This window comes from Diabrotica undecimpunctata, chromosome 2 (assembly GCF_040954645.1).
Source record: "Diabrotica undecimpunctata isolate CICGRU chromosome 2, icDiaUnde3, whole genome shotgun sequence".
Taxonomy (NCBI): domain Eukaryota; kingdom Metazoa; phylum Arthropoda; class Insecta; order Coleoptera; family Chrysomelidae; genus Diabrotica; species Diabrotica undecimpunctata.
In genome coordinates, this window is record NC_092804.1 from 42877133 (window position 1) to 42895871 (window position 18739).

At 31.9% G+C, this 18739-nt stretch overlaps 1 protein-coding gene across 6 annotated transcripts in view; it reads left to right on the forward strand.

Annotated features, from left to right (window-relative positions):
• LOC140434460 (glutamyl aminopeptidase-like) overlaps nucleotides 1–18739 on the forward strand; it is a 111850-nt gene that overhangs the window by 64405 nt on the left and 28706 nt on the right. For all 6 annotated transcript variants that reach the window (XM_072522747.1, XM_072522745.1, XM_072522746.1 and 3 more), the window contains 4 exons: nucleotides 8213–8360; nucleotides 9391–9652; nucleotides 11431–11601; nucleotides 15189–15286. In XM_072522747.1, the coding sequence (XP_072378848.1) occupies nucleotides 8213–8360; nucleotides 9391–9652; nucleotides 11431–11601; nucleotides 15189–15286 (679 nt within the window). The remainder of the gene's footprint in view (nucleotides 1–8212; nucleotides 8361–9390; nucleotides 9653–11430; nucleotides 11602–15188; nucleotides 15287–18739) is intronic.

An 18739-nucleotide genomic window follows, 5' to 3' on the forward strand; every position in this document is an offset into this window, starting at 1 on the left:
AAAACACATTTTTCTAAAATAATGAATCACATACAGGGTGTCCCATTTGAAAAAAGAAATTAGGCGAAAATTTAGGATGCCGGTTTTATGCCAATTTTGACAGCACCCTGTATAATCAAAAAGACAACTTTATACATTAAACTATAATGCTGTATCTGGTTAATAAGTTGCTAAGGAATTTAAATTTTTATTCAAATTACGTTAGAGGATATTGAACTTTATATACATGATAGAAAAGTGTTATTTTCATTTAAAAACCATTATAACTCAAAACGGGTCACAATAGGTATAGGGAAGTATTAACAAAAAAAATATACAGGGTGTCCCATAAAAACGAAGTTTCAAGCAACTTTCGGTATAACCGGAACTAGTAAATAGATGAAAATATTTTCATTAAATAGATCACTCTTTAAAAGCCCTTCGTTCCAATTTTCATGATTCAGTTACCTTTAGTTCTCGAGATATTTCTATTTGGACGTTTATATACCGCACCCTGTATAAAGGATTGTATACACGCCGCATCATCTGAAGCAATCGGACTATACAAAGCATATAAAAACAAAGGACTATTGGTAGAATCAGGAAATCGAAACTGAAATCGAAGAATATAAATATCGTGGTCGCATACAAAGCAACTCAAGCAAGAATATATGGGAAGAAAAAAGTTGACACAACATCAACATTGACACTAATATATGGATAGTAGCATTCCCGATAAGAATACAGGAATCCGAAATAACAGAAATTTGCAAGAAGTTGAAGAAAGCAAAAGCCCTTGGTCCTTAAGAAATACCTTTCGGCATAATAAAATATGGAAGTAAGGTGCTAATTCGCCTACTGATTCAATTATTCTAGAACTGGAAGTATATTAACATAACTAAAATGCCAGCAGGAAATAAACTTACATTTCAATAATAAATGAAAAAAGCTGCAGAGATAACTGTGAAAGTTACGGAGGGATAGTATCTCATCTGTAAATCAATAAGGAATTTTGTAGACTGTTAATTTTTCATCTTTTCTATTTCTTGAACAATATTTCCTTTGAGCCTGTTGTAATGTCTTGACTGGTTTGTATTTATTTCGGTAGTTGGTATTGCACTTTCTAATACGAAAATTCTTTAATACTGTTTGGTTTTGTCTATCTCTTGCGGTATTTCTTTTTTATCATTTGGAGCCTTTCTTTTTCAACCAATGTTTTCAGATTAGCTCTTACTAATCTGTCGTCACTAGTGATACTGAACTGGTAGAATATTTTGACATCTTTAAATATTTTTGTTTTGTACGTGATGAAAAAATCGATTTCGTTTTTTGATTTTCCGTCTGGGCTTTCTCATGTTCGTCTCATTTCCTTTTTCTTTTTATTTACGAGTATTAGGCATCATATTTTTATTCATTACTCATGCCTCTATCATTTCTTCCTTCGCCTTCAAATTTTCCTAGTGTTATATTTCTGGTGGGTCTTCCTTGATATTATTTCTTCGCAAAATGTTTATACTTCCTCTTCGGATACTGCTCCACCACTCTCCACCTCCGATAGATGAGTATTTTTCTTCTTTATAATACTCCTAGTGGCCTGGTCTTACTTCATCACCAACTACCAATATTTGAAGGAATTAAGATATAAACCGAATTAGGAAGATATGTTTAATATCCTTGTCGATCAATGTCTTATTGTCGTTGGTATGTGACCGTGAAAAATTGGATTGCAAGCATACAACAGTCACTTCTGTAGTGACGAAAATCCTCAGCTCATATGGGATAGTAAATTTCAAGCATTCTCTACGTTCAATATTTTTTGAGCTGTGAAAAATAATAAGATAGTCGCTCTCATGATTCATGACGAAAATTTAAATGGAGAGCGTTACTCTTTACGGCAATTAATTGTACCAGCACTATACGCTTTACATAATAATAAAGCTAACGAGGCTTGGTTTCAACAAGATGGAGCACCGGCTTACAGTATTCGAAGAGTCGGCACATTGCTTGATGAAATATTTAACGATAGACGGATAGCTAATACAGATCTGTTTCTCTGGTCACCAAGCTCCAGTTTTAACCGTTATATTACTATATTTGGGGATATGTTAATAATAAGATATTCTCTGAACCTGTTAGTACTGAGAATGCTATAATAAATAAAGTGCTTCAGGTTCTTAACGAAATAGATGAGAATCAATCAATCAATTTATGAACTCAAGATTGAAAATCTTGAGTTCATAAATGATTGGATGTTGATGGGTAACATTTTAAACATTTATTACATTAATAAGCTAGTGCCTATTTTCTTGATAGCATCTTTTTAATTGTTCAATGTTTAACGTACAATATAAAAGTTGTAAATTAACACAACATAGTCTACGAAAAAAAAAAATTTTTTGTGACAAAAATGTATAAAGTTAATTTATTTGAAAACTGCAAGAGATAGGTATAGGGAATACTAATACAGATCGATAGTGAAAATCATATTTTTCTAAAATAATAAATCACTTACAGGGTGTCCCATTAAAAAAAATTAGGCGAAAATTTAGGATGCCGGTTTTATGCCAATTTTGGCAGCACCCTGTATAATGAAAAAGACAACTTTACACTCTAAACAATAATGCTGTATGTGGTTAATAAGTTCCTCTTCTTCTTAAAGTGCCTATCCGTTCCGGATGTTGGCGATCATCACGGCTATCTTTACTTTATTTCTAAAGTTCCTAAATAAGTTCCTAAGGAATTTAAACTTTTATTCAAATTACAAAGAGGATATTGAACTTAATATACATGATAGAAAAGTGTAATTTTCATATAAAAACCATTATAACTCAAAAACGTTTTACAACAGGTATAGGGAGGTATTAACAAGAAATGTTCAGAATAAGGTGAATATTTCTAAAATTAAAAAATATACGGGGTGTTCCATTAAAAAAAAGTTATAAGCAACTTCCGGTACAACCGGAAGTAGCAAATAGATGAAAATATTTTCATTAAACAGGTCACTCTGTAAAACCCCTTTATTCCAATTTTCATGATTCAGTTATAACGGTGATTCAGACATGAGAAAAATTTTGGTTTTCTGAGAAAACAATTCGTGATTTAGGATTCGAATTACTTTAAACCTCCCTTATTCTCAAGATCTGGCTCCGTCTCATGTCTTTGTCCAACTGGAAAACATCTGAAAGGTCGTAAATTTTTGTTTCAACGAAGAGGTTATATATAGCTATGCAGGCGTGGTTTGCAAAGCAAGATAAGATTTTTTTAATGTCCTAAAGGCGTTATAAGTCTGTTGTTAGGGTACATCCAGGTAAAAGGGGAGTATGTTAAATAATCATATACTTTCACTTTGTGTGTTTGCTTTTATATTAGGATAAGAATTTTTATTACGTCCTCGTACTAAATATTAGCATTGTTCTGAAGCTATTTTCTTGTGGCATCTTAAAATTAGCACTAGAACTTTAATACTAATTAATATTGAAAGTGCTTTGTTGGAAGAATGGGATCATCAACAATATTTGAAAATACCGCGATAAATGTTATCGCTAGAGAGAACATAGCCCGAAGAATACGAGTTATATTTTAAAAATTAAAGTAGAAGATATATACTTCTGTCGATGTGCTTTGATAGGATACTATATTTTTATATATTTTTTGTAAAGTATATTAACGTAGTATTCAGTTTTCCATCTCGAAGCTATTTCTTATGAGATATTATTGCTCACGATACGCCCGTAACTACCAAACTGGGTTTCGCCACTTTACTGACTTTCATATATACTAATCGTCATCTCTCATTTTCTTTAACATTTTTCCTTTAAACCCAATTTTTTATAATCAGCGTCAAATTTATGTGTGATATATTAGAACTTTTTCTATTTTTAGCAAAGTACAGAACTCAATTAAAGATTAAATAGATCCTACCTAATAATAGTATTTAAGAATAATGTACACGGTATTTACAAAATATCATTAGAAATCTTTAACCGTGTATCTAGATAATTAATTTGTAGAGCATATCACCTGACTTTGTTGGTTAAGATTACTTAACATTACGATGTTGTAATATTAGTATATAAGACGCATATGTACATAATAATTAAGCGGAAAGAAAGTTGTTAAACTCCGTCGAGCAAGTATTTAAATTTTGCAGATATGGTTGAGATATTTTTTTATTCGGAAATACCAAGTAGCCACTTTAAATTTTATAGAGTATTTAGAAAGTTCTTTTGGCGCCTCGATTTGTCCCATAATGTTTTATATAAAATGATTCAGATCAGCAAAAAATATAATTTACAGTGCGCTGAATTTATTGAGTTTACTTTTAACAATAAGTTTCAGATTAACATTTTTTTAGAATATCTTTTAGAAGTAATGCAATACTTAAGTCCCCTTGACGTTGGCAATACCCTCCGTGTCTTGAGCTATTCTGAAAAGTTGTTCTACTCTCCATATCTCCGGTCCATTCTCTGGTGTTCTTCAACCACAAGACTTATTTTCTACCAATTCCCCTACGTCCTTCGATTGTACACAACATAATCAATCGAAGGATATTATACTGTTTTCCCTTCAATATATGTCCAAGATATGCTATTTTTTTTATGCCAAGAGTAACTTCTGCTCTGTTGGAAACTGCTTCGTTTATCTGCTTCGCTGCCCACGATATTTTTAGTGTTCGTTTATACAACCACATTTAAAAAACCTCTAAGCGGTTAATACTGGATATTTTTAAGGTCCAGTCTTCGACACCATACAAGAAAATTGACCATATATAAATATATATATATATATATATATATATATATATATATATATATATACATATATATATATATATATATATATATATAACATTTAATAGTGCATTTTCGAAATTAAATTTTCGAATGATCGTTACAGAAGAGTGGCCTAATTTTTAAAGGAGCTGCACGAGCCAACTCAATTTTACATTTTATTTCTTTATCTCGATCTAATTCTTCGGTAATATAACAACCTAACAACCTAGATATTTAAAACTGTATATAAATGGAAATATAAAAACAAATAGAATACTCTTTATATTCGATTTATAATTTTGTATTTTGATACGGTAAGCGACTAAATATCATGTATTTTATTTTAGAACAATTAATTGTAGGTCCCATCTCTCGTCCCTCCAAGTTAATGGACTCTAGGAGACATTACAATCCATTTGAATCATCGTTCAATATAGTTTGTTTATTGTTTGTTCGGTGTACCCATTGTTTACTGCTATTTGCTTAATGATATTTAATTCTATCTGGAAGTTATTTTTTGTCATGGGAATTGCTGGTAATATATGTAACATACTAAGGTAGGCTGCTAATTTATTTTGTGTACAATTTGATGATGAATTGTGTATCATCATAAGTGGCTCGACAATTCGTTGTGGATCTTGGCCTGCTTACAAAGAAGTCGCCACTCCTGTCGATTCCTGGCAACTTCCCTCCATCTTTTGACCTTAGAATCTGTATGTCTTCTTCCACATCTTCCACAAAAAGTAGAGGACGACCACTTCGTGGTCGTCATCTACTTCTTGTGCCCTCTGGTTTTAAAATGTTAATCTCTTTGTGTATTCGCGATCTGACAACCTAGCAATGTGTCCAGCCCATCTAAGTCTCTGCACTTTAACGAATTTCACAATATCTGGATCGTAGTATAACTGATATAGTTCAAAGTTGTATCTTAGCTCATACGCCATAGCCAATTTTCATTTACGGCCCCAAAAATCTTTTTAAGAATTTTTTTCTCCAAAATACCAAGAAGTCTTTTATCATTTTGAGATAAGGTCCACGTTTCAGTCCCATATATCAAAATCAGTCTTATTAAGGTCTTGTATATATTGAGCATTACCGCACGTTTAATATTTTTATTTTTAAAATGTTTCTGGAGACTGAAAAGTTCTTGTTGTTATTGCTATGCATCTTTTTATTTCGTCGCTTGTCGTGTTTGTTGCGTTTACTAGCGATCCAAGATATGTGAATTCTTTGACTTGCTCAAAGGTATAGTTGTTAATTTGAATTCTCTGTTGGATATTTCAGGGGTTTTTAGAAACCAACATATATTTGGTTTTTCCTCGTTTACCATAAGTCCAAATTCACTTGCCGCGTCCGCAAATCTTGTAAAACACTGCACCATGTCTCTTATAGTTCTGTCCACTATAACTATATCGCCAGCGAATGCGAGAATTTGTGTCGATCTATTAAAAATAGTTCCATTTATTCTACTATTTAATTGTCTGATTACCTTTTCCAAGGCAATATTAAAGAGGAGACACGCCAACGCGTCCCCCTGTCTTAGACCATTATTATTAATGTCAAAGGACGTAGAGTTTTCTCCTTCAATTTGTGTCCAGTTCGCACTCATGATCAAACCAATGATTTTTTTTTCTAACTTGGTGTTACACAACTGGTTTTACATAACACAATATCTCGTATATTTGCCCATAGTTGGTTAATGTCTTCTTCTTTTTCTAAGTTTCCTGTCTCTATTTGATATTCTGTTTGTTGTCTGTATACATTTACAATGTCGGGTTCTTTTAGTTTATTAATGTCTATTTTTCTCTCCTTTTCCCGATCTCCTTTTTTAAATTGGATATTCCCTCTTTAAATCTTGCTTTAACTAAATAGTGATCGCTATCTATGTTTGCTCCACTAAAAGACCTAACATGACCTAATAAGTTAGAGCAGTGTCTTGCATCGATGATTATATGATCTATTTGGTTAATCGTTTCATTATCAGGAGATTTCCAAATTCCCTTATGTATATCTTTATGAGAAAATCGTGTCCCAGCTATTACCATGTTCTTAGACATTGCAAAGTTTATGATTCTGAGACCGTTATCATTAGAGTCTACGTGTAGGCTCTCTTTTCCGATGGTAGGCGAAAATATATTCTCTCTTCCGACTTTGGCATTAAAGTCTCCTGCTATTATTTTGATGTCATTTTTTGGGCACTCATCGTACTCTCGGTTTAATGCCTCATAGCGTGGATGCTAATAATGCAACAATAATAATACAAGATGTAAAATTTCAGATGTTATGATTGGATTTGTAATATTATGTTGTAAAAGGTTTTTTACTAGAACAAAAGTTTCTGTAGGGAGAATACTAGGAAAAAAATCTTTGGCGTCAAATGAAATTATGTTTTTTATTAACTCATTCTACTGTGTTTTTTATGGTAAATTTGGGTGAAAATTGAATGTGTTCTAAAATAATATTTATCAGTATTTTTCAAAAGTTTATATGATGGAGCTGTATACAAAGAAAATACAGCTCTTATTCGGTGGTCAGGTTTGTGTAGTTTAATAAAAGTGTATAATTTAAGGGACTGTGTGTTTATAATAATTAGGTATTTCTGTTTTATTGAATTTAATATTGATTTTGAATTTTCTAACACCAGTTTAATTTTTTATTTTTGATACTTTTCCGTCGGACCTTTGTTTATTGTTATAGTATTTTCGCTTTGTTTATTGTTAGAATATTCCCGTATCCCGACAGTTTTTATATTGGTGGAGGTACGTGGACGATGTACTGGTATGCTTTACAGGAACTAACAGCTAACTTGATCAATTCTTATCTTACATTAATTTACCTCATAGTTATATTGAGTTTACAATAGAAAGGGAATAGAATCAATCCATAAATTTTCTAGATTTATAAATTATCTCCATTTATGTGGTGACTTCCCAAAAACTTACATCGGTCAAACTGGAAGAACCTTCAATAAACGTATAGCAGAACATAAAAGGGCTTTCAATAATATAAAAACAGATTCTACGTACGTACTTCACCTTCTAGATTATAATCATTATTACAATGATCAATTTCAAATTCTCCCTATTCAAAATAAAGGCATTAAGCTATCTTTATTAGAATCCATGGTATTTAATAAATTAAAAATACAGATATAAATTTCTAAATGACTATATTAAGACAAACAGTTCTCCCCTCCTAAACTTATTCAGTTAATATATAAAGGGTAAACGCATACCAAAAGTAGATCACTTGAGAAAGGCACTCTGCCGAAACAGCTGTAGTGATAATAAATTATAATAAATTTTGAGGAAGTGTTGAAGTTTTCAGTGTTTTATTGCTTAATAAAATGAACTTCAATCAAGTAATGGTCGAATCAATCGCTTAAATAATTTAATAATGACGTACCCTAAAAGTGGAAGGAAATCATTCACACATACGTAAACTATTTTCCTTGTTTGTAGGCAAATTGCAACCAGTAAGTTTGAACCAACATTCGCTAGACAAGCCTATCCATGCTTTGACGAGCCCAATTTAAAAGCCAAATACAAAGTCCATTTAATGAAACCAAAGGATAACTCCTACATAGCTCTATCTAATTATCCTGTAGAGGTAAGTAGTAACCTAGTGTTGTATTATGAATCTGGAAGGAGAAGCTAGGATTAATTAGGCTGTATTAGAAGACAACTTCCATTTGTTTGTTGTTTCATCCGATAGATATCTTAAAACGATTACCTGATATATGTTTACAATATTGTTGTGTTTTTTAAGGTTTATATTTAATTGAGGATATTTATATTATTGTTAAAAAGATTGTTTCTAAAAATGAATCTTAATTTAAAAATATTCGATTAAATTTAGAATTAACTGCTTAGACCGTTTATATAAACGTGTTGGCATTTTTGTTGTATTGTCGTAAATTTAGGTAAATTTGTTATTCGATTAAAATTAAATTTAAAAAAATATAACCTCAAATCAGTTGTTTTCAAATTCTGACAGATTTTTAACATCAATAGTTGTCTTTGTCACACATCATGAGGTTCTTGGTTTCTCCTAATACGGTCAACTAGAACTAGATGATTTCATTGGTTTCTATGTTCAACTGCGCTACGTGTTTCGTAGAATGGCTCATTGAATGCTGAATTTGGTCAGTCCACTTAGTCGGTGATCACACCCTTGCTCTCCTTTCGGGAACGTTTCCGCAGACAATCAGTATTTTTAAATAATTTGCGTTTGTACGAGAAGCAGTCATCATCTCAATTGCATCGATCTTCTAGCACCTTGCACCTTTAGCACCTTGTGACTGAATAGTAAAATTTTCGCCATCATACAGAAATATTGACAACAGGAGCTTCATGAGTACCATTAGAAATTACTTACTTAGGAACTAGCAATTGGCCTTCGAACGTCTTTTTACCAAATTTCATTACTAGTAATTATAGAACCTAAGTAGTTGAAGCTGCCTATCAACTATTTCACATCTAACCGGTCCGTTAGTTGTATAATTGTATTAATATCAATATCTTTATTATACCTAATCTAGGTAACTAATAACTAATATGGGTTATCAAAACTCTCCTGTTAATAATTTCATTATAAATGATGACGAAAACGACGTTTTTTGTATTATTTTTTTTTTTAGAATGTAACCGATTACGACAACGACCACCAACTGGTTACTTTCGATGAAACTGTATCAATGTCGACGTACCTTTCATGTTTTATCGTTTCCGATTTTACACATACCGAAACGTCTTTCAATAACAGCGGAAAAGTTGTACCCCTTAAAGTGTTTGCTAGCCCTGAAAATTTGGATAAAACCAGATATGCAGGAGAAGTGGGAAAGAAGGTCATCGAATATTACGTACAGTACTTTCAAATGCCTTATCCTCTGCCAAAATTGGGTGAGTAAAATGTGAAACAATACCTAAATATTTATATAATATTGATTTAGTGGTTTTCCACGTAACATTTGGTTTTCCACTTAATATTTGGTTTTCCCAACTACGCAACCGTAGATTTATTATACCATTATTTTTATATTTATAGTAATATGAATTATAATTTTTGATTTTATTATTTATATTGGCGAAACAATGTATTACACAAAAAACACCATATAAATGAGGCATTTAGGACTGTAAGAACTATAAAGGAATAAAAGTTCAAAATTTGGAAAGAACTGTAGAGAGACATCGATAGTAGAAGAACAGTTTGGATTTATACCATGAAGGAGGACAACGGATGCTTTGTTCGCATTGAGACAGTTGATAGAAAAATACGGCGACAAGAAAAGAGAGTTACATTTGGTATTTATAGATCTTGAGAGGGCGTACGACACAGTTCCTAGATAAGAGCTATGGAGATGTATGAGAGAGATGGGTTCCTGAGAAGTACGTAAGACTCATCAAGGATATGTATGGATAAGCGTACGCCAAAGCAAGGACTTGTATCGGATGGACCGAAAGTTTTCCAGTGACGGTTGGTTTGCATCAAGGCTCTTTCACTGAGTTCATACCTGTTTAATCTTGTTATAGATGTACTGACAGAGAAGGTAAGGGAGGAGGCTCCTTGGTCAATGCTCTTTGCTGATAATGTCGTGTTAGTGGAGGAGAGCAAAGAAATGTTGGAGGAGAATATGAAAAGATGGAGAAGGGCTATTGGAGAAAAAGAGCCTAAAGTTATCAGGTCGAAAACGGAGTATATCTGGCTAGGAGGAGCAGAAATGGTTGAGGAATTGCTTGGAGAAAAACTGTAGCTTGACACGTACATAACGGAAAATTTGACACTCGATCGAGAAATTGTCCACAGGCTGACTGGTTTAACTGAAAGCGAATAAGCGGGGTACTCTGTATAATCGGGGAAGGGATGAAAGAAACGATATGCAATAGTGTGGTGAGGCCTGCTTTGGTGTACGGTGATGAAGTGTGGCCTGTAAACAGGATTTAGGAATAGAATATGAAGGTAGCTGAAATAAAAATGTTGCAGTGGATGTAAAGTAAGACTAGAAGGGACAGGATAAGGAACGACCTAATTAGAGAAAGAACCAATGTGACTACAGTCTCAAAAAAGCTTCAGGAACAAAGCCTGCAATGGTCTGGTCAATGGTATATCAGAAGAATAAATGAAAACTACGTGGCATGAAGGATAGAGCTGTTACAGGTTGTTGGAAAGGGAGGTAGAGGAAAACCGAGGAGAAGATGGTAGAACTGCAGAAGAATTGAGAGAGAAAGGTTTACTAGAAGAAGACACGATGGACAGAAATGGCTGGCGAAGAAGAGTAAGCAATAGCGACCCCTACAAAGGGAAAAACTGAAGAAGAAGAAGACTGGTTATAAATCAACTACAGTAATATACATATCAGATTTATATTTTTTTATTTATATCAGAATTATAAAAATAGACGGAACGATAATGGAAGTTTTGAGTTTAAACAGACAAAGCGCGCCACTAAGATGGGTGAATGATATTGGAAACATAATTGGGACAAACTAGACGAAATCCGGAGAGCGTAAAACATGAAGACGCCAAAAAAACAGCAGTGGCTTGACGACAGTTAGAATAAAGAAGATAATTACTAAAGCGATATTTTGATTATAAACATAATGTATCTTGTATGTTTGTAACTTAACTTTACTTATTATTATTTGTATAATAATATTGTGTTTTATATTTTTTCTAGATTTGGTTGCTATTCCTGATTTTGTATCAGGCGCTATGGAACACTGGGGTCTTGTCACTTTCAGAGAAACCGCTCTTCTGTATACAAATACAACGCATTCAAGTCTCAATAAACAAAGAGTGGCAACTGTGGTGGCACACGAATTAGCTCACAGTTGGTTTGGAAATCTAGGTAAAAAAACTCCATGTTCATATTTAAATTTATAATTACTTTTCTAATAGGACTTTTACTAAGTACTGTTTTATGTTTTATATTTGTTTTATTTACTTTTAAATTTACGTAATCATTGTGCGTAATTTATAATTTTAATTGTGTTTGTGTTAATCTCTGTTATGGACGACCTCGTGAAAGGAAGAAGAACATACGTGATTATGTATATATATATATATATATATATATATATATATATATATATATATATATATATATATATATATATATATATATATATATATATAGTTTGAGTTTAGTTCTTGAACCTTAATATATATTTTTTTAGTGGATTTTCTTGGGCTTAGGTTCATAAAAAATTGATTTGATACTAAGGCATTTTTATATATTTTTTCGACGTTTCGGCAGGAAATCCATGCCTTTTTCAAGAAGTAATATTGACTAAAAAACATTTTATGATAGACATAATACGATTTAAAAGTTAAACTTTTGACTTACCAAGCATGTAAAAATTTGTTACTAACAAGTAGACGTCACAATTAAAATAATATTAAAAACATAGGACATACCCACTAAGTCACTACATGTAAAATATATTTTAGATCTAATGTGTTGTTTATTGAAGTTAGTTTATCGTTTAAACAACCAGTTATTTTAACATCATAGGCGTTCTGAGATTGTCTTTTTATGTGTTTTTAAATTAAGTTAAAATATATTTTGTTCAAATTTTTGACATCTTTTTTATCATTTATTGCATTATTATTTTTTTTTATTTGTATAGACTCTAGAAGCTCTCTCTTTTTCCTGTTGGGTTCACTTTTTAGGATCTTGGTTTTCTCAAAATCAAATTTATGTTTTTTTTCGTTTTCATGTTTTGTGAGGGCGGTTGAGTTTTTTTTGTCATATTTGTGGGAACGTATTCTTGAGTTAAGTAGCTGACTGGTTTGTCCAATATAAACTCCATCACAATTCAAGCAGGGAATTTCATCAGGGAATTAAAACAAAAACCCCTCTATTAAAAAGATCGCATGTTGTATATGAAATTCCCTGCTTGAATTGTGATGGAGTTTATATTGGACAAACCAGTCAGCTACTTAACTCAAGAATACGTTCCCACAAATATGACAAAAAAAACTCAACCGCCCTCACAAAACATGAAAACGAAAAAAAACATAAATTTGATTTTGAGAAAACCAAGATCCTAAAAAGTGAACCCAACAGGAAAAAGAGAGAGCTTCTAGAGTCTATACAAATAAAAAAAATAATAATGCAATAAATGATAAAAAAGATGTCAAAAATTTGAACAAAATATATTTTAACTTAATTTAAAAACACATAAAAAGACAATCTCAGAACGCCTATGATGTTAAAATAACTGGTTGTTTAAACGATAAACTAACTTCAATAAACAACACATTAGATCTAAAATATATTTTACATGTAGTGACTTAGTGGGTATGTCCTATGTTTTTAATATTATTTTAATTGTGACGTCTACTTGTTAGTAACAAATTTTTACATGCTTGGTAAGTCAAAAGTTTAACTTTTAAATCGTATTATGTCTATCATAAAATGTTTTTTAGTCAATATTACTTCTTGAAAAAGGCATGGATTTCCTGCCGAAACGTCGAAAAAATATATAAAAATGCCTTAGTATCAAATAAATTTTTTTTATGAACCTAAGCCCAAGAAAATCCACTAAAAAAAAAAATATATATATATATATATATATATATATATATATATATATATATATATATATATATATATATATATATATATATATGGCTTCGATAGCAAAAGAGGAACGGGAAACAGTCTTTAAACCTGTTGACAGATTATACCTTGGCACGCTGCGCTGGTGACTACTACTAAAAATATAACTGAAGAAATTAAAAGACGAGTAAAACCTAAAGACTCCAAAAACAATTTCACTCAAGCAACACCTAAAGAAGAACTAATATTATTGTATACAAAACACTGCTGAGGGCGGTCCTCATCAGTGCATCCATATTCTCATCATTTGGCAGTTTTATTACTTCTATGTAGATTTCATTTGGCCTTCTGCCTTTCCTTGCTTACTTTATATTATTGCCTTTATGATTTCTGATTTAAGTATTTTTGGAGAAGGTTCACGTTTATATTGGTCGGCAATATTCCGCTGATTATTCTCTGCATAAAGTTGTTGGGTATACGTTTTCCAGTGATAGCCTAGGCCCTCAACTATGAGCGAGACATATGTCAAGAGCAACAAAATGCAAACTTTATAAAACAATAATACGCCTACTGCTCACTTACGGATCGGAAACATAGGCAATGACGACCCGAGATGAATAGTTTCTACGAATCTTTAAAAGAAAAGTATTGAGGACCATATATGGCGGAGTTAACGAACAGGGTCTGTGGAGACGGCAATACAATTTCGGACTCTATAGACTTTTTGGTGATGCAGATATCGTGAAACCATCAAAATGAACGCCTAAGATGGGTGGGCCACGTTATGCGGGTGGATGAAAGTAATTCTTTTAAAATAATCATGCTAAATAGGCCGGTCGGAAGAAGAAGGGGTGATCTAAACTTAGGTATCTGGATTATGTGTAGGCGATTTAGGGGAGATTTGAGTAATAGGATTTAGAAGACAGGCACTCGACAGGGAAGGATGAAAGAATGTTTTGAGGTAGACCAGGGCTCATGAAAGGCTGTAGCATCAACTAATGATGATGACAATATTTTACTCAGTTATTCTTTTATTAATTTATGTATGTTGTAGTGGTGATGTGATATATTCTCAGCACGGTATACCTAAGTATGTAAATTTGGAACTGCTGATACACGTTCTATTGAGTGTCGGTGAGTATTTATACTGTACAACTAGGTGAGAGGATACATTGGGATCGCCGGCCTGGAATATTCGAAGCGCTATATTATTTATGATGTCATAACTATTCTAGAATAATTCGTTACAGAATGTTTTGCATTACTATTAAAGTATAAATTCTATAGTTGATTCTTCAAGGCAAAATTGAGGACAGGAGTGACCCTGTACGCAGACGTATATCCTGGCTAGCCAATCTTAGTAAATGGACTGGTCTAACGTTAAGTAATTTTTTTCGAGCTGCCGTGAATAGAATAAGATGGGTCAATGTGGTTGCCAACATCACTAGAAGATAGGCACCTTTAGAAGAAGATTGAAGTGTCCTGTTTTGTGTGAAAAGTATTTTTGAGATGTCCCCTAAAGTAAAGAATAAATGTACACTAAAATAAAAAACAAATAACATACCCAATTTCCCCTTACTTTAGTTCTTTGGTAGCTATTTAGAATCTCCTTTATTATTGACTGTATTACTAATTATTTTGACTGTATGTGATGTTTTATATGTAGGTACGTAAGTTACATGCACAAAGTATTTATCTTATATAATCGATGCGAAAACATTCAAGTGAGAAACTAATGTTTATCGTTTATCTATAAAAATCTTTATAGCTTTCACTGTTCGAAAATCGAAATCCTAACGACGGAGAATATTAAATCGTATAGTTTTTGTTATATACAATTTAAAGAGATATTTAATTGTTTTTGTTTTTAGTTACGATGGATTGGTGGAATGATTTGTGGTTAAATGAAGGATTTGCCTCTTACATTGAATACAAAGGAACTTTAGCAGCAGAACCTACTTGGGGCATGGTAAATAAAATATACACTTTTACTTAAAAATATTATATTTTCTGAATGAAATTATTACGATTTGGAAACATTTAGAACAAAGGGATATGAGACGTACACTAAAAGTTTAACACAGGGCCGTTTTGCGGAAGTTACTAGAGTTTATCTAGAGCATATTGAAAATCCAACATGAAAAAAATGGTAATTTGTGGCAAAAATTTTCTTTAGATCTTAACAATTTTAAAAGTTGGTCAAACTAGACAACAACGATCGACTTCGTCTTAGTTTTGGTAATAAAGTACCAGATCCATCTGTTCACAGATGCTTTGAAAAATTTAAGCGTGGATCAATTATCTTCAGTGACGAGTCCTATAGAGACCGTGGCCGAGGATGTAGTTTGTATCTTGATAGTAACATGAGCTGGGAATCTCAAATTAATCATGTTTGCAAAATAAATAGTAGTATCACGCAATATTGCAATTAAAAAGTTTTCTTAAAAGGGAACAGTTATTGAATGTTTATTACGCAATTGTTTATTCTCACTTGGCCTTCATTATAAATCTTTGGGGTAGTGCTGTGAAGGCTGCAAGAGTGTTTGTCTCTCAGAAAAGGATAATTTGGTTAATTTTTAAAATTTACCATATAGGCATTCATGTCGACAATATTTTAAAAATACAACATTTTAACAGTACCTTCTATATATATATATATATATATATATATATATATATATATATATATATATATTTAAATGTATACTACATATAAAAGCCAATATAACCACTTCATTTAAACTCTGATTATCACCAGTACTCAACTAGGCAAAATGACTTCATCAGAGTACCAAAACATAATACAGCACGATTTGAAAAATCCCAGTATTATATGGGTATAAGACTTTTCATTCATCTTCCCAACAGTATTAAATCTGAAACGAATTTAAATAAATTTCGAGATAAATTAAAATCTTCTATTGCAAAATTGTTTCTACAGTGTAAGTGAATATCTGGGTGATGTAAATAATTAATCCTATGTACTTTTTGTCTTTTAATTCTGAAATTGTGATGTTTTATAAGTATTTTATATTTTTTATTCGACTTATATCCTATATCATGTAAATGATCTTTCAGGATGAATAAATTATTATTATTATAGGCCGTCCGGCCACAGATGTCCCGGCACACATTACATTGATGCATTGGTGCGCGTTATGGTTGAAACAGATCGACATGTTACCTATCATGAGATTCGTGCATCGTTGTGCATAGGCGTGAGTAAAAAAATGCAAACAATTGACTATTTGGCAGTTAATAAGTAATTTGACTGCTGCTCATAAGAAGGCACGGTTGGTAGGCACATGAAAACTATTCAAAGGAGGCAGATCAAATTTAATATGAAACGGGTGATGAAGCACGGATATATTGCTATCAGTCCAAAACGAAAAATCAATCGATAATATACGAGCCCAGACTCATATGAACTGGACCAAAACCAATAAGTAACACAATTCCATTTTTCTGAATTAGAATTTATTTAATTATTATAAATTAAACTATCTAATATGATTAGTCCTATTTGATACTATGTGGTTTTGCTAATTATTCAACAATATATATATATATATATATATATATATATATATATATATATATATATATATATATATATATATATATATATATATATATATATATATTACTTTTATTAACTCTTTTATCGATAATTATAAAATAAACAAAAAGAAAAAGTAATGTTTGGCGCAAATTTATTGGACCTACCCCCAATCAGTGATAAATATTTATCCAATAAAACCTGTTATATATATATATATATATATATATATATATATATATATATATATATATATATATATATTTATATATATATATTTATATATATATATATATATATAATATTTTTTTTTGAAAATTATATTATCAAGTCTGCATTGAAGAAATAATTTATGACTTTAGTTACCCAAAGATTTAATATATTTACTTGATAATATGGTTCGCGTAAAGTGATTATGTAACTATTAACGAAATTCCATTGTTACGGCACATAACAAAGGACTTTCTGGACATAAAATTGCTTAAAATTTGAGAATTCCTCAATGAGAAATATAATTTTACAATTAAAAAAATATGATAAGAACTGGTTGTACTTTAAAGATTACCGAAAGAGTTGAGCGTGCTCTTCGGGTACTTATTAAAAAAGTTCGCCGTTCTTCTTCTCGAGAATCGACTGTAAAATAGGCCCATGCTGTTGATATACCAATTTCAAAAGACAATTGTTTAAGGGGAATGAAAAAAAAAACGGGGTATGGGGCTGTATGTCCTGTCAAAAAGTTGGGCATCCCCTTTTCATTGATGGCACCGTCTAAAGTGAAATAAAAGTATTTTACAAGAAGAATTATTGTCTTCCATTAATGAAATTCAACTGCCAGATGGGGATTTATATTTCAACAAGATGGCGCAGTCTGCTATACAGCGAAGTCCGTAACATCGTGTTCGCAGAAAATTAATATTTCTGTATTAAAATGACGTTCAAGCAGGCCTGATCTATCTTTTATCGATACTCTTTCTTCAGGAAATTTGAAATAACTTTCAACCAGATTACTGCCATACCTTAGTAGGCACTATGCTACAGAAAACTAATGCTGTTTTAAAACGTAAGGGTTGGTTTAATTAATTTGCACCAAACATTATTTTTCCTTTTTGTTTATTTTATAATTATTGTAGGCGAGAAAAGTATTAGGTATTGTTGATTAATTGGCAAAACTACATACTATCAAGTAAGCTTAATCGTATTCGCTTAATTTATAATAGTTAAATAAATTTTAATTCACAAAAATTAAATTGTGTTGCATCTTCGCGATTTTTTTTAAGAGACTTGTTGCCACAATTTCGTTAGATGATGGCACCGTCAATGCTAAATCGTATATAACAGTTTGTAAAAAGTGATTAATGAACTCCTAAAAAACAACCGCTCAACCTCTTGCATCAGGACAATACCAGCGCTCACACGGCTTTTATAACATCCGAGTATTTGAAGCCAAAAAACATCGATTTGATGGGCCACCCTGCATACATTCTTGAGTTGGCGTTGTTTTATTTCTTTGCGTTCTTGAGAGTCACACTACATGGTTCTTCTTCTGGTTCCTATCCGTTTCGGATGTTGGAAATCATATTGGCAATCATGACCTTGCTCGCTGCGGCTCGAAACAGCTCCGTTGAGGTTTTCTTAAACCATGTTCTTAAATTCCGCAGCCATGATATTCTCCTTCTACCGGGTCCTCGCTTACCTTTGACTTTACCTTGCAATATAGACTGCAGCAGGGAGTAACGGTGCTGATTTCTCATAACGTGTCACAGATATTGCAATTTTATACGTTTAATCGTAAACACAATCTCTGGTTCCTTCTTCATTTTTTCTAGAACTTCCTTGTTGGTGATCCTTGCTGTCCATGATATT